At 55.2% G+C, this 14,725-nt stretch overlaps 2 protein-coding genes across 3 annotated transcripts; both read right to left on the bottom strand.

Annotated features, from left to right (window-relative positions):
- Nucleotides 1-315: 315 nt before the first annotated feature.
- Nucleotides 316-2,122, bottom strand: Sap25 (Sin3A associated protein 25). Its single transcript, XM_029477755.1, has 6 exons — nucleotides 1,664-2,122; nucleotides 1,403-1,497; nucleotides 1,206-1,309; nucleotides 983-1,121; nucleotides 780-877; nucleotides 316-696 (listed from the first exon to the last, which is right to left on the bottom strand). The coding sequence occupies exons 1-6, from the start codon at nucleotides 1,804-1,806 to the stop codon at nucleotides 430-432; spliced, it is 846 nt and encodes a 281-aa protein (XP_029333615.1). The 5' UTR covers nucleotides 1,807-2,122; the 3' UTR covers nucleotides 316-429.
- Nucleotides 2,123-2,141: 19 nt separating this feature from the next.
- Nucleotides 2,142-14,075, bottom strand: Lrch4 (leucine rich repeats and calponin homology domain containing 4). Of its 2 annotated transcripts, none has more exons than XM_021161928.2 (18): nucleotides 12,897-13,062; nucleotides 9,467-9,611; nucleotides 9,208-9,334; nucleotides 8,933-9,038; nucleotides 6,323-6,459; nucleotides 6,099-6,211; nucleotides 5,884-5,983; nucleotides 5,561-5,651; nucleotides 5,394-5,470; nucleotides 5,237-5,298; nucleotides 5,022-5,138; nucleotides 4,843-4,911; nucleotides 4,662-4,765; nucleotides 4,476-4,559; nucleotides 4,030-4,106; nucleotides 3,741-3,878; nucleotides 3,573-3,650; nucleotides 2,142-3,272 (listed from the first exon to the last, which is right to left on the bottom strand). In XM_021161928.2, exons 1-18 carry the CDS (start codon nucleotides 12,952-12,954, stop codon nucleotides 3,075-3,077), a joined length of 1,881 nt encoding a protein of 626 aa, XP_021017587.1. In that variant the 5' UTR covers nucleotides 12,955-13,062; the 3' UTR covers nucleotides 2,142-3,074. The 2 variants fall into 2 exon arrangements, with proteins under 2 accessions (XP_021017587.1, XP_021017586.1); XM_021161927.1 differs by lacking the exon at nucleotides 12,897-13,062 and adding an exon at nucleotides 13,779-14,075 and having other exon boundaries at nucleotides 2,718-3,272.
- Nucleotides 14,076-14,725: the final 650 nt, after the last annotated feature.

Below are 14,725 nucleotides of genomic sequence, written 5' to 3'. Positions count from 1 at the left end.
TGCTCCCCAAGCAGCCAGTGCTCCCCAAGCAGCCAGTGCTCCCCAAGCAGCCAGTGCTCCCCAAGCAGCCAGTGCTCCCCAAGCAGCCAGTGCTCATCTGACCTTTCTCTGGGCCCAGCAGACACAATCGAGTTCCTCACTTCCCAGAGTGCAGCCCAACCCACCCATTAAAGGTGCCCTTCTCCCTGACTGTCTTGTTCAATGGATCCCCCCACCCCATGTAGTGTGTGACCAATGAGTAAGGAGGCCTGGAGGAAGAACAAATGGTATAATGGGACCCAGCCTGATCCGCAGCCCATGTCCCACTGCAGAGAGCCTGGTTTGCAAACTCTGATTTATTGTCAACAAAACAGCTTGGGGGAGAAGCACCTGTGGAGGAGAGGGGGGCAGGGTACACTATGGACTGTGGTTATTGGGGTACTATATGGTCTATGTGTCAGTACTCCCAGAACAGCTCTGGTCACCACTGGGACCTGGGTCTTCAGAGACAGAGACAGGGTCTGGGCATCTGGTGGAAGGCAGAGAGCTTGCCACAGTGTTGGGTGCCTGCTCTCCCTGGCTCATCTGCAGCAGACCAGCAAGGGCGATCATCTCTGCCTCGCTGAGCCAGGTGGAGGAGCAGGCCTGGGATGAGGAGGGATGCACAGAGGGCGACATGATGGGTGGTGGGAGCAGCAGCTTCCTGGAGTCCATTGCCTGAGAAGACAAAAAAGGGAAGCTTGTCCTCCTGGCTTTGAATGGAGAAAGGGAGAAGAGAATGGAGGGAGGCTCACTCTTACCTGCTGAGGGGGCTTGGACAGGATTAGGGGAACACGCTGCCCACATGGTAGTAGAGGATCCAAGAGAAAGACATCTTCATAGTTTCTCACCGGGACCCCTGAAAGACAGCCTGCTAGCTTGGTGGCCTTGGCCTTCCTCCCCAGCCCTCAATGCAGCTTCCCTGGCAACTTCACAACTGAGCTGTTGGGACCAAGATCAGTACCTGTATCCTTAGACACCACCTGCTCTTCCTCTGGACGTCCTGAGGTGGTTGGGCTCCTGCCCCAGTTATCATACATAGGCCAGGAAGGATGGCACAGTGTCCTATTAGACAAAGATACCCCTGGCCCACAGCTGGGCCCCTGTGGAGAACAGGAAGTCACTGAGTTCCATCTCTCTTGGCACCCCTGCTACCTGGAGACACAACCACAAATCCCCCAGCTCACCACCAGCTGAGGTCCTGCATTAGCCTGGTGGCTGGGATCCCGAAGTGGCAGTGGAGTCATCCTTGAGGGGGTGACCTGGGAGGTCACCCGGGGAGAAAGAGGTACTGTGAACGAGAGAGACGAGATTAGAACAGGCTCGGACTCTCTGGGGCCTTGCGGGTAAAAACAGCACGACCTGGTGCCGACCTGGTACCTACCTGAGGCTTCTGCAGTCGGCTCAGTAGCCAGGTGCCTGGAAGGCGGCAGCTGCTTTCTTCCTGGCTCAGATGGGCTGAGGGCCTGGGGCTGTGAGCTGTGTGAAGGGAAGGACAGGCTTCCCCACTCACTTCCCTTCCTAATGCTGACCTAAGTTAGTCGCAGGACCAACAAATATACCCATTTCCCAGTCCCGATCTCCTAGATTTTCAGTTTTGGAAAGCGCCCACAACGCCTCCTAGCGGCCCCCACCAAGCCCTCACCTGTCCTGCACAGGCGTTTCTTGCTCCTTCATGGTTTCCTCTCCAGAGCTCAAGGCCTCTCCGTGACCACTGCCGGTGGGGAGGCCTAGCCCCTCTGTTGCCTCCTCCTGGCCTGTGGCCCATGGCCCAAGCCAAGGCAACATCCTGCGTCTGGTGAAGCACCAGGCAATACCCACCGCCGTGCTTGCGCTTGCGCGCGGCCCTGACTACATGAGCGCCCAAGTCCTAGCCCACCTCAGAGGTGTCGCCACGACGCCTGCGCCAGCGTTTCTTCAGCCACGTGGCACGCTCCCACCAGGTTCTCAAGGGCTCCCCCTGGCGGCAGAGGCACGGGGCACTTGTGCCGGCAATGCTCCTCTGCCAGGCACAGAAATATAGCAGTCTACACTGGGACTCACAGTAGAGGACTCAGGTCCCCGAAAAGCTCGCGCATTCATGGACAGGCAGGCACACACCTGAGGATCAACCTACAGGCCTCTGGGCTTCTTTTTATTGTGTTTGACACAACGCTCTTCACCCAGATGGGGGCTGTACCCGAAGCAGCCTAACGGCAAGGGGATACCCAAGGCCAGTGCTACACACAAGACCATGGTCACCAAATCCTTGTTAATTGGCAGGGCCCAGGTGTCATCTGCTCCCAGGACAGGTCCGATGGTAGTTGGGGCCCAGAGCCCCCAACCTCTACCCCTAAGGCTGTTCCAGAAGTGCGTGAAGGACAGCAGCGATGTGAGGGAGGCCCCTTCCAGGGGCCCCTTCCTCTTCCAGGATGTGGTGGGGCTGGCACAGGGACTCCTGGGGGGAGGGGCCCAGGTTAAGTTTTCCCCTCGAATTCCCCCAGCAAGGTTAAGAGGGTGGGGACTCCTGGTAGACACTGCCCCATATCTGGGGACAAATGACACATGGAAGCTGCCAGCAGATAACAGAAGGGTGGTTAACACAGGGGACTGGGACAGGAGAGGCCTGTCATTTCCAAAGGGAAATGCTTGCACAGGCAGGTAGCCCAGGCAGGACAAGACCTGGCTGCAGCAGGAGCTCACACACACACACACAGAGGTGACAATCTATACAGTTTATACACAGAGCCAGGGGCCCATGCTGGGCTCACATCCCCTGCTAATAGTTCTCTCTACAAAACAGAGATAATTTAGCTCCCCCATAGCAGCCGGTAGGGGGAGGGAGAACAGAAGAGAAAAGCCACAGTCCTGTCATCCGACGGGGGACGGAGGGCTGGCCGGGAGAACATGAAGGCACCATCAGCACTAAGGGTAAGGGTATTGTGGGTATGAGAGTGGGGCTTCTGAGGTCAGCGTTGGTGAGGGGACACTAGTGTCTTTGGTAGGGCTGAAGGCACCACCGGTTGGACAGGAGGTCTTATAAATAGAAGGTGGGGAAGGAAAGGGCAACGTGGGTCCTAGGAGCCCAGGAGCCGAGTGTAGACGACATAGAGCAGCAGCATGAAGACCACGTAGAAGAGGAGGAAGCCACCCAGACCAGAGGAGGGCTGGACTGGGAGAGGGGCCTTGCCCCCAACCAGGATCACAGCCTCCAGGACGGTCTGCAGCCCCTGGGCGGTGCCCCGGAGGAGATCCGAGGGCGAGCACAGGTCAGCCTGGGGAGGGAGGACAGGGCAGATGGACAAGGACAAATCACAGAAGTTAGCAACATCAAGCCACGGGCCTTCCCACCCTGCCCTCACAAACCAGGACAACAGCCAGAGCCATTACCGACATGCAGACATGCAGGACATGCAGGACAGGGAGGGAGAGCAGGGCAGGAGATCTAAGGGGTGGGACCAGGACACATGCTTCCTGTAGGAGCGAACACCCCAGAGGATGGAACTCCGCCCCTCATGCAGTTTCAGCTGAGCCCTAGACACCAACATGCTCCAGAGCAGAGTGCAGCCCCATACCTCAGGTACACCCATTTTCCGACAGGCTTCTAGGAAACTCTCTACATTCTTCCGAGACTTGAGAGCACTGAGCTTTGGCTGGAGACAGAGGAGAAAGGGAAGAAATTTGGAAAGGCAAAGCCAGAGTCACATCCCTTCCCCTCTTCTTCCTTTTGGGCTCCCACTGACCACAGCAGGTGAGGGCACATGAATGAAGGGTACAGAGCGGGGCCGCAGCTGGTTCGCCAGCTGGCAAAGGAGGACCCCGTTGGCGAGAGCTTCTGCCAGGTCCTCAGGTAGGGGCTGCTGCAGCCGCGACTCTAGGACCTGGAAACAGAGACAGAAGCAGCAGCTGGGGTCAGCAGGGTCACTCCCTCCATCCCTTCCCCTCCTCAATGACAGGAGTTGTGGGCTGAGGAAGGAGAGGGAAAGGAGACGCCATGCTGGGCCAGGCCTCTGAGAATATCACTTTGCTCACCTGGCGAAGTTGGGATATTAGCTCCTTCTCCTGAGGAAACGGCCGAGGTCTCAAAACAGACTCTGGAGAGGAAGGACCTAGGAGGAAAAGGAGGACAGGGATAGCTCTGCTTCATGGATAAATTTTGGAGCCTGCTTCCAACAGTCTGATACCAATACAGATTCCAGCCTACGGGATTTTCCATGAACAGGGACAACACCCTAAGAGACACAAGCCTCAAGAGTTAGGAGTCCTGCCAGACAGTGGTAGCGCACGCCTTTAAACCCAGCACTCGGGAGGTAGAGGCAGGCAGATTTCTGAGTTGGAGGCCAGCCTGGTCTACAGAGTGAGTTCCAGGACAGCCAGGGCTACACAGAGAAACCCTGTCTCGAAAAACCTTAAAAAAAAAAAAAAAGAGAGAGAGAGATACGAGTCCCAAGGTTAGTGCCAGGAAGAGAAAGACTTACTTGAGCCACTCTGAGAAGAGGAACGGAAGAGGAAGCTGTTTGGTCTCTGAATGGAGCCCAGTGGCCTGGGAACAGGAGCTGTCACTGGGGGGAGAGCCAGGGATAGGCAACAGAGACAACCCTCAGTAGCCCATTCTTCCTTCAGGCCTCTATGTCCCAACCATCTCCAAGCCATCAATGTCCTACCTGGTCCAGATACAGGAAGGGGGTCCTGGGAGGTGGGGGGTGGTGTGGGAGCTCCCTGCCCCCCTGAAACTCCCAGTTGGGTAGTGCTGGACTTTGGTGGGCCACTGAGGAAAAAAGAAGGGACTCAGAGAAGGCCGGCCACGAGGAAGGCCTAGGGAGGTGGGTCTCAGAGGACACCTACTTGCAGGTGGCCTGTGTGGATGGGGCTGAAGCACCTGCCCCGGCAGCTCGGATCCCCCGCTTCAGGACGCTGGAGAAGCAGAAGAGGAAAAAGCTGGGCAGTCAGGCCTGGAATTCTGTAGAACAGAAGTCTGAGAGGCATTTGCATCTGTCCCTGTCAGGCCCTGAGCCCTTCCTTACCTGTCCTTCCTGGGGGACCCCCACCCCCCACTCTGTTGCTGTTGCTTCCGCTCCCGTTCCTGCCACAACTGCAAAGTGTCTGGGCGCCGCCTCTCCTCCCCTGCAGGCTCCTCTCGCCTGGCAGAAGACAGGACAAGAGAGACCTTTGTCAGTGGAAGGGAGGTGCCCAGGCTGTGGAGTAGGAGGGAGAAGAGTGGGCTTGGGGGTTGGAATACCTGCTGCTAGATGGCTTCTCCACATCCCCTGCTGCAAGGCTTAATTCAGAAGGCAGCTGCTCCTGAAGAGAGGACAGCAGAGCTGAAGAGAGGCCTGGCCCCCATTTACACTGATCAGTGCCTCTCCACCTGCCCAGGGACAGGCCTGGCTCCTAACCTCAGCTGCACTTCGCTCTTCATCTTCCCCAGGAACGTGGCTGTCAATAAAGTCAATCTGCTCCAGGTCTCCATCGCCTGCAAGACCAGGGCCTGTCAGCCAGCAAGCAGGAGGGGGCTTCCAGCCCATACTCACTCATCACTTCCTGGGCAAATTCCCTTGCTCACCAGCGCCATCTTCCCTAGGTTGTCTAGGCCCCCGGGGATCCCGAGCCAGCTCCGAGATCCGGAAAGACAGCTCTGAAAAATCATCTGTGGACTTTAAGGCAGAGAGGCAGAGATGGGACATGGGCTCCATGCAGGGCTGGGGACCATATGGGTTCAGACTGCACAGTAGAGACTGGGATCAAGTGGAGGGCCTGCCTCTTGGGGATAGTAGGGGAAGGAGCCCCAGCCATGACCTCTTACTGAGATACTAACCTATTAGGTATAGAGTCCCCAGTCCCAGTCCCAATGACATCCCCAAATGCCCTTGCAAAGGAGGTCCTTACCTCATTTCCTGACCACCTCTTGCTGCCACTGTCGACGCTATGGAAGCCTGAGTCCAAGCCACCATCATAACGACGTCCCGGAAATAAATCTTCGGCAGGGCTGGAGCAGCCAGGAAGACCCGGTCAGTCCCAGGCTGGCGGCACCCCTACCCTCCCACTGGAATCCAGGGGAGTTCTTTGGTCCCAAGAAGGGGATTCCTTCCCCTGGGCCTTACCAAGGACTAAAACTTGGGGGGCGGGAAGGGACCAGGTCCCCGAGGGCGGCTCCCCTCCGGCCAGCTTCCATTGTTAGGTACTTGAAGATGTGAAGTTTCCCCTTCAGGCATATCTGTGTGAGGGGCACATGCAAGAGAAGAGGTGGCTCCCTAAGCCCTGTCGGATCCTCCCACGCTACCTCAGAGCACCACTGTCCTCAGGCTCCACCCAGGCTGCACCTTACCTGGGCAGGTGGACTCTGTAGGGGGTTGCTATCCAGCAGAACGACCTGCAGGTGCCTGAGGCGGCAGAAGGAGACCGGGATTCGGGAGACGCGGTTACAGGAGAAATCCAGGCGGACCAGAGGAAGGTCTCCCAGCTCTATAGTTGGGGCACAGGGAGAGTTAGGAGATGCCCAGGTGAAGGCCTTGAATTCTCTTCCTTTAACTTGGCTCTGGGCAGTCAGTCAACCCTAGCTCCATCATAGCACCTCCAACCCTGGCTGGCTCAGCTCACTTCCCAGAAACAAAAGGCTGCTCCTCTCCTCCCTCACAGCTGAGTTCAGCACTATGCATCCTCCTCTCCTGCCACCCCCACCCGGGAATTCATCCTACATTCTCCAAAGAGCAGCGCAAGACACAAACCAACTGATGTTACTGCTCAAAAGCCTCCCAAAACCACACAGCCAGAACTGCTAAAGTGGCACATGCCTGTAATCCCAACACTCAGAGGTGAGAGCAAGAGAAGTGGGGTTCAAGGCCATTCTTGCCTACACACTGGAGGGCAGCCTGAACTAACTCTCAAAAAGCAAAACAAAAAAAAGGCAAAATTCCAGCCAGGTAGGGTGGCACACACCTTTAATGCCAGTACTCGGGAGGCAGAGGCAAGCAGATGTCTGTGAGCTCCAGGCCAGTCTGGTTTACATAGTGAGACCCTGTCTCAACTAAACAAGACAAAATTCCTTGGCTTCACGTATTTTGTAATGAAGACACTTAACAGACTGGGAGGGCAGAGGCCGAGGCAGAGAGGAGTGGGAGGAGGCAGGGAAAATGGATGGCCATTACTCTTGGTCTTCAACGCCAAGTCTGCACCCTTCCTGCCTCCTCCTATCTACCTTGTCTTTCTAACTGCCCAAGATAGACCACGCTATCCCTGCCTCTGTGCTCTGTACATGGTACTCCTCCACCTGGATGAAGGATGGAGCATTCTCTAAGGTCAGCTGTGCCTGAGCTTCTGGATACCATCTCCCAGACTCCCCAGAACCCCACTGCCCCCTCCTGGGTTCCCAAGCCTCCTGCCCCTCGCAGTTCCCTATGAATGGCTGCCTCTCCTCCATTAAGCCACTCAACCTTTGAGGGCTGGTCTCAGATCTCAGTCACATGTATGGGACTCCCCACCTGAAACACAGGAAGCACACACACCAGAACGTGGCTGGGTGAACATGAGAAGGTACACTGCATCCCAGCGGTGACTGTCAAATGTTGGTGTGTCATAACTACTCCATTAGACAGGACTGCTTAAGCTCTGATATCAGGGACCCTCCCAGTTCAGAGTCCTCCAGAGGAGATTCAAGAGCACCACGTGACTAGCGTTGTTTCAAGAGCTCCTGCTGGGGTGAGGTGGGTGTTGGGTGGGCCCTTCAGATCCCTTCCAACCTTAGGGTTCTACAGTTGCCTGATTCCCTCCTACCTTTCTTCCCTACCCTGTCTCCACACTCGTAAAAGCAGAACTAGGAGTGCGTGCCTGCCCAGCCTCGGAGGGTTGCCATGGTCAGAAGCAAATACAACTGTTTACAGTTTGCTTTAGACACTGAAAATCCCTGAGCAACGAAGGCAAGGTTATTTTCAAAGGATTTCTTGCCTGTGGCTTCTCCAAGGTAGAAGTATTATTTCAAGTTAAATGTTTGTGCCCCCTCCCCCATTTTGTATGTTGAAATCATAACTATTAAAGTGATTGGTACTAAGAAGTGGGGCCTGGGGAACAAAATACCTATGGAAGGAGCCACAGAGACAAAGTTCGGAGCTAAGACGGAAGGAAAGACCATCCAGAGACTGCCCCACCCGGGGATCCATCCCATATACAACCACCAAACCTAGGCACTATTGCATATGCCAGAAAGATTTTGCTGACAGGACCCTGACATAACTCTCTCTTGTGAATCTATGCCAATGCCTGGCAAATACAGAAGTGGATGCTCACAGTCATCTATTGGATGGAACACAGGTCCCCTAATGAAGGAGTGAGAGAAAATACCCAAGGAGCTAAAGGGGTCTGCAACCCTATAAGAGGAACAACAATATGAACTAACCAGTACCCCCAGAGCTGTGTCTCTAGTTGCATATAGCAAAAGGATGGCCTAGTCGGCCATCAATGTGAGGAGAGGCCCTTGGTATTGCGAAGATCATATGCCCCACCCAGTACAGGGGAACACCAGGGCCAGGAAGTGGGAGTGGGTAGGTTGGGGAGCAGGGCAGGGGGAAGGTATAGGGGGCTTTGGGAATAGCATTTGAAATGTAAATGAAGAAAATATCTAATAAAAAAAAAAGAAGTGGGGCCTTAGGGCAGTAATTCAAGTCATGAGAGCAGAGTCCAGAGAGGATTAGCATCCTTATAAAACGAGCCAGAGGTCCTGGTGCGCGCTCTCTCTGCTCTGTTGATGAGGACACAGGAAGGTATGTTTGTTATCCATGGGAATTCTAATACCACCTGGCCACACAGCACCAGATCTGACTGTGGGCAATGCCTGGCTGCTTAGAAGCCACCCAGCGTATGTACAGCACATGTGTTACTGCTGCCGAGCTGATGAAGACACAGATGAGCACGGACACCATGCCCTCTGGCTCACTTTCCTCACCATCAGGCAGGGTACTGAGCTGGTTCCTTCGAACGTTGAGATCCCGCAGGGAACGGAGGCTACACAGCTCCACGGGCAGGGACTGCAGCTCATTGCTGCTCACATCCTAGGTCAGAGAAGGGAAGCTCTATAAGCCCAGGGTCAGCAGAAATCACTCTGCCATTTCTCTCTAGCTACTTGCCTTTCGTCCAAGCCTTTTCCTGCTACCCCTCCCCCCCAAGTCCCCAGGCCCTGGCTCAACAGGCCCTCTTCTGGCCCTTGTCCCTTATTCTCACAAGCTGCCGCAGGCTTCCTAAGGTGCTGATGTCTGGAGGCAAGGCTCCTAACTTGTTGTTGCTGATGATAAGTACTCGAAGGGGCAGCTGGCAGATGTAGGACGGCAACGACGACAGCTGGTTCCGGCTGTGGAAGGGAGAAAGGCAGCAGGCTTACACCCCAGGCAAAGCACCAAGCACCAGGCCTCCTCCTGGGTCTGGGAGAACCATTCGGGAGGGAATAAAGGGTCTTCGAGGTCCACAGAATAAGCCCCACTACCTGAGGTTGAGGTAGGTGAGGGCTGTAAGATTCCCCAAGGCTGGGTTCAGGCATTTCAGGCAATTGTGGTAGAGGCTCAGGCCTTCCAGGGACACCAGCTGGCAAGCTGCCTCAGGCACCTCGGGAAACCGGTTCCGAGACAAGTCTAAGGAAAGTAAGGGTCTGGAATGAGCTGAGAAAAGGTTCGGCCTCACACAACAGGGGGGCTGAATGTCCCCTGAAGCAGCTGCCTAGCTCCATATCCCCCACTGACCTAAAGAATCAAGCCCATAGGGTTAAGGCGAGAACTAAGTGGATAAAGGCCTGCCACACATGAAGTTCAATCCCCAGAATCCAGTGTAAGGTCCAGCAGTGTTCGCTTGCAATCCCACCACTGGAGAGGCAGGGACAAGTGGATCCTTGGTGCTCGTTGGCCAGCTGACCAGTCAGCCTAGCTGATTCAGTGACCAGGTCAATGAAGAGACTCTGTCTCAGAGAGGCAAAGTGGATGGTACCTGAACACCAGCTGGGGTACCCCCAGCTTCCATAGGTGTGTGCACACATATACAACACATGTATACATATAACCTGTATTCATGTGTTCATAAACCTGGCCTCCCTGGGGGGACAATAAGTCTATAAACCAAAGCATAAAATAAGCATGACCAGAAAGGCAAAGAGAAGGCCAGAGGGACACAGCTGGAGAAGCCCAGACTTGGGAGTGTAATAACAGACCATAAACATACTCTTTAAATTCACATATGAAGCTACACGTGGTGGCTCATGCCTGTAATTGCAGCAATCAGAATGCTGAGAGAGAAGAATCCAGGCCTCCCCAGGGGTGGGACTGCAAGTGAACACGGCCATATCTGGCTTTTTATTCAGAGTTCAAGATTCGACTCTGTCCCACCCAGCAAAAAATCGGACAAATGAAGATTTCTCCTGGTAGCGTACAGGAGGGTCTATAATTCTGCGGTTGTGTGTGCTGAGATGTCAGGAGAGCTGAAAGGCGGGAGATCACACAAGGGGGCCTTGCTTGTAAAGAGAGTCAGAGGGATAAAGAGGAGGCTTAGTGAATAACACACTGACTCCACACACATGAGGATCTGAGTTAGATCCCGGCACTCATGTAAAACACTGGGCATAAACATGTACCTGTGACCTCAGTGCTGTGGGGAGGGTGGGAGAGGAGCCGGCAGAAATGACCTGGGTTTCTGGGCTGCCGGGTGGAGTGACAGAGCAGCACCCCAACATCCTCTTCCTCCGGCCTCCACCTCTGAGCATGCACTCACTCTCCCCGCTCCCCCCCAAAAGCAGGGCCTGGCTAGGGCTGGATGCGACTCAATGGGTCTAGCACACAGCAGGCTCTGGATGTGATCCCAGCACAAGAAAGACAAGTTGAAAACAACAGTAAGGTGATAGGCAGGAAAGGTCAAGAGGAGAATGCAGAAACCTCTGGGGGGCCACAGGGAGAAAGAGCCCTTCCTCCTAGCATCAACCTGTTTTCAGCATAGGGAAGAAATCACGAACAGAGATATCCTGGCTTTTGGGATTAAGTGAGACCCTGATACTTGGCCAGTTTTTCATGAGCCTCCAGGACCAAAAGACGACTAGGAACACTTAGCTCAGGAAGTCAGGGAGGGAAAGGCAGAAGGCTAAGCTGGAGCTGGGACCAACTTCTCAGAGTACTTAAGGGGTTTCACTGGGGTTCCCTGGTCCCCAGGCCGGCTGCCCTTTTCCAACCTCAGCACCGTTCCTCTGCCTGAGGCCCAGGGTCTTTACGTTTACTATGAGCAGAGCAAGGAGCTGAGGTAAGAGGCTAACACCCTCTTATCTCAAAGACTGGCTCACTATGGCCGTGGCAGAGGCACTAAGCCCACAGCTCCCTCCAGTGTGGAGACACAGACCACAGACCCCTAGAAGCCACATTTCTGTTTGTTCTGTTCAGGATGCCCTAGGAGGTGTCTGGGTATTTTAGGGGAAACCCAGGCCAGAGTGGTTGTGAGCTTCTTTAAAGGTCCTCCTTCAGTAGGGGGCAAAAGCTAAGAGAAGCTGGGGAACATTCCCCAAAGGAAATGTGTCTTGTGACAGGAAACGGAGTAGAAACAATCCATTAGGCTGTGGCTTGTACATCTGTTTCTCAGGGGATAGTAGCCTGATGCCCTGCAAACTGCTTTCTCTTCTTTGCTCCTGCCCCACTGAACACAGACTGAGCTGATATGGGAAGAACAGTTCCGGAGACGGTGGGAGGCCCGCATCTGGTCCTCCACCCATGCCCAACACCTGCCTCTTTCCTTTGTGCTCACAAATGCATAAGTGTTATGCATGCATGCATAGGAGTGCAGACCAAACTGGGATTGGGTAAAGAGTAGAGGGGCAGAAGTCAGGGGCGGAAGCAGCCCAGGCTGGAGGAGGCAGGGCTCAGGGGCACAGGATGTGGTCTGTGGGAGAGTGATCAACACTTCTCCTTTGCTAGAACTTGCCGTGCCCCAACCCAGGTCTCTACTAGTAGGTCAAAGGAACACAATCCTTGGTTGTCAGGGGAGTCCACGGAGGGAACATTCAGGGAAGACAGCAAGCAGGAGACACACTAACCCAGCGGCACAATGCTGAAGCACTTAGTCTGGGTTGGAGGGTAAGGGGAGGCAGAGGACAGGGCACCAGGCAATTCTGGGTTTCTGCCATACACACACGCCCTCCAAGGCTAGGAGCACCCAGCTTGGAGAGAGAAGACAGAGGACAGCGGCTGGACATAATGGAACCCACCTGCCTAGAACTGGGCTCCAACAAGACTGAAGAAGGCACAGAGGGAATTTCCCACTTCAGCACACAGTGAGCCTGCACCCGGGGGAGCCCTAGCTGCACCCTGGGCCGGAATGTTGAAGGAGGAGATTAGGTTGGGGCAGGAGCTAGGAGGGGCTGGGAGGGCTTGGTAGTTTTCCCAAGAGTCCACTCACTGAGACAGAGCCCTGAGGAAGTAAAGAAAAACATTTGGTCTTGGTCACAAAACAAGCAAGAGGGGGAGGGGAAAGGGAACAGACGGCCAGTGTCACACAGCTGCTGAGGTCAATCTAGGGGGGGGGGGGCTGGGGGGACCTAAGAGGGGTAAGCATGGCTCCTGGGGCTCACCCATTCCCAGGACTCATTCAACTGTGTAGGGAAAAAGCATTTAAAAACAGAGAGATTTAAACTTTTTCTCTCCAGAGCTGTAAGGGGAGATTGTGCCCCAGCCAGCCCGGTACAATTGCAGGTGGGCAGGAACCTACTGGAGCAATGTGTTCTTTGATCCAGCTCGATCCAGCCCTGGACCAGATGAGAGGAGCAGAAGGGGCCCTCACACTTCCAGCCCAGACCGGGGTGGGGCTCCCGGAATGTAGCCCTCTGTTGTGATTCCCCCGCCCTCAGCTGCCAGCCCAAGTTCATAGGCTGCCTCCTAAGCAGCCTGACTCACCTGTCATAGTACAGTCCCCAGTGCCTGGCCATAACAGACCCAAGGGTAGAGTGCCCATGATTAGTGGGATCCCAAACACACACCCACCAGGGTGGAGTGGACATGATTAGAGGGGTCCTGAGGGCAGGGACTGGAGAGTCTCCAGGAGGTCAGCACTCCTAACTAAGAGATACAATGTCCTTCCTTTCAGCAAGCTGCCTCAAGTTTCTCCCCTAAGGGGAAAGCAGAATTATAGGGTTCCTATGAGATCACAAACTCCACAGTGACCTCATAAAGCCAGGAAGAAGAGAAAGGGGATAGGGAGATAATGGGTGGAAAGTTAAGGGCGGGAGATTCACTTCCTTACATAGACAGGCTGGGGTGGACGGCGGAGAGGGGCTGGGACTTGCGGAGACTAGGTAAAAGCAAGCAGAAACGTCGGGTTGTTAGGGGCGACCCTTTAGGAAAGGGATAACGGGGGCTTGTTGAGATTGAGGTGGACGGGTGAGAAAGACGTTGGAAGCGACTAAAAGGGTGAAAATGTAGCGATTAATGATAGACTCTACATGGAAGCTTGCTTTAAGGGTTGATCAGATCTAGGGTTGAAGAAGCCTACCAGGTGAGGGGCGGGACCATGCTACAGGTGCGCAATATGCAAATAAAGGGGAAGAGTCTCCTAGAGCTCGGCCAAAAGTGTTCTGTGCACTCTTGAAGCGAACTCATTGTCCAGTGGTTCTTACACAGGGGAGGGGAGGTCGCGGGCTCAATGCCAATCCCAAGGGGCGAGCATGCAAGACTGCCAGGTGAAGGGGTGGGCCCAATCGAACGCGAGGCGGGGCTATGCAAATGAGGGTCGCAGTCCAGTATGGGTTCCCCTGCTCTCTGGGCACCAGCGCAACTCACCGGCCTGGGTGATGTCTGACAAGTCGTAACTGCGGGCCGCGCCCCGGGGGAAGTGCTTCAAACGCCGGTTGGACAAGTTCAGGGTCCCGGTGGCCACAGCCTCCTCTAGGGCTCGTTCTGCGCTACGGCTCCCAGGTAGACCAGGAGACCCTGGCAAGGACACTGAAGCTGCAGCTTCCTCACCCCCGGCGGCGAGTGGGCCCGCTACCGCTGCCGCCATCCGCTCTCGGCGGCTCCCTCTGCCTGACTGACGGCACCGGCCGGCCCTTCTCGCCCTTCCCCCTCCTCGGAGCCGCCGTAGTCGCCACTGAAGGGAGGAAGCGAGGGTCAGGAACTCCGCGGGCCAATCATGAACCAGAGACGCGTTAGAAGTGCCCAATCAGAAAACGGCAGGGGGTGGAGCCTCCCAATTCTAGATTACACTGAGGGAAGGGAGGGGTGAGAGAGGAGCACCCCGCCAACGGCCGCGGTTCCTGGTCGGCCCGCCCCGCGCAGCGACATCCAATCACAACTCTCGAGGCTGGAGATGGATCCAATGAGACCCGCCCAGGAGGCGGGGACTACAGGTCTCAACTTTAGGGTATTAGAGACCCAGAGACCACAAACCTGCTTTTTCAACCAAGACCAATTGCAGTCTAGATCTAGGCGAGTGACTGTGAAGAAGACCAATTAGAACCTACAAAAGAAACCTGTCCCGGCCTCTTCTCTGAGGGACGGTTCTGCCTACCAATAGCATGGGCTAGGAGGTGCTCCATTCGCTAGACAGAAGGAGGTGGGTGAGCTAGAATTTTTGAGATGCAGGTAAAGATCGTAAAAGGCGCGCGCTGGGCGGCCTGACAGTGCAGGGTTAGGGTTGGGTGCTAGCTGTGTTTACTGGGGAGCAAACCAGCATCCGAGAAGTGAGGAAGGGCGAGGGATGCCCCACTCAGCACTCAGGCTGTTGTCTC

This window comes from Mus caroli, chromosome 5 (assembly GCF_900094665.2).
Source record: "Mus caroli chromosome 5, CAROLI_EIJ_v1.1, whole genome shotgun sequence".
In the NCBI taxonomy this organism is placed as follows: domain Eukaryota; kingdom Metazoa; phylum Chordata; class Mammalia; order Rodentia; family Muridae; genus Mus; species Mus caroli.
The sequence above is the reverse complement of the archived record's forward strand: the minus strand, read 5'-3'. Positions and strand labels throughout refer to the sequence as shown.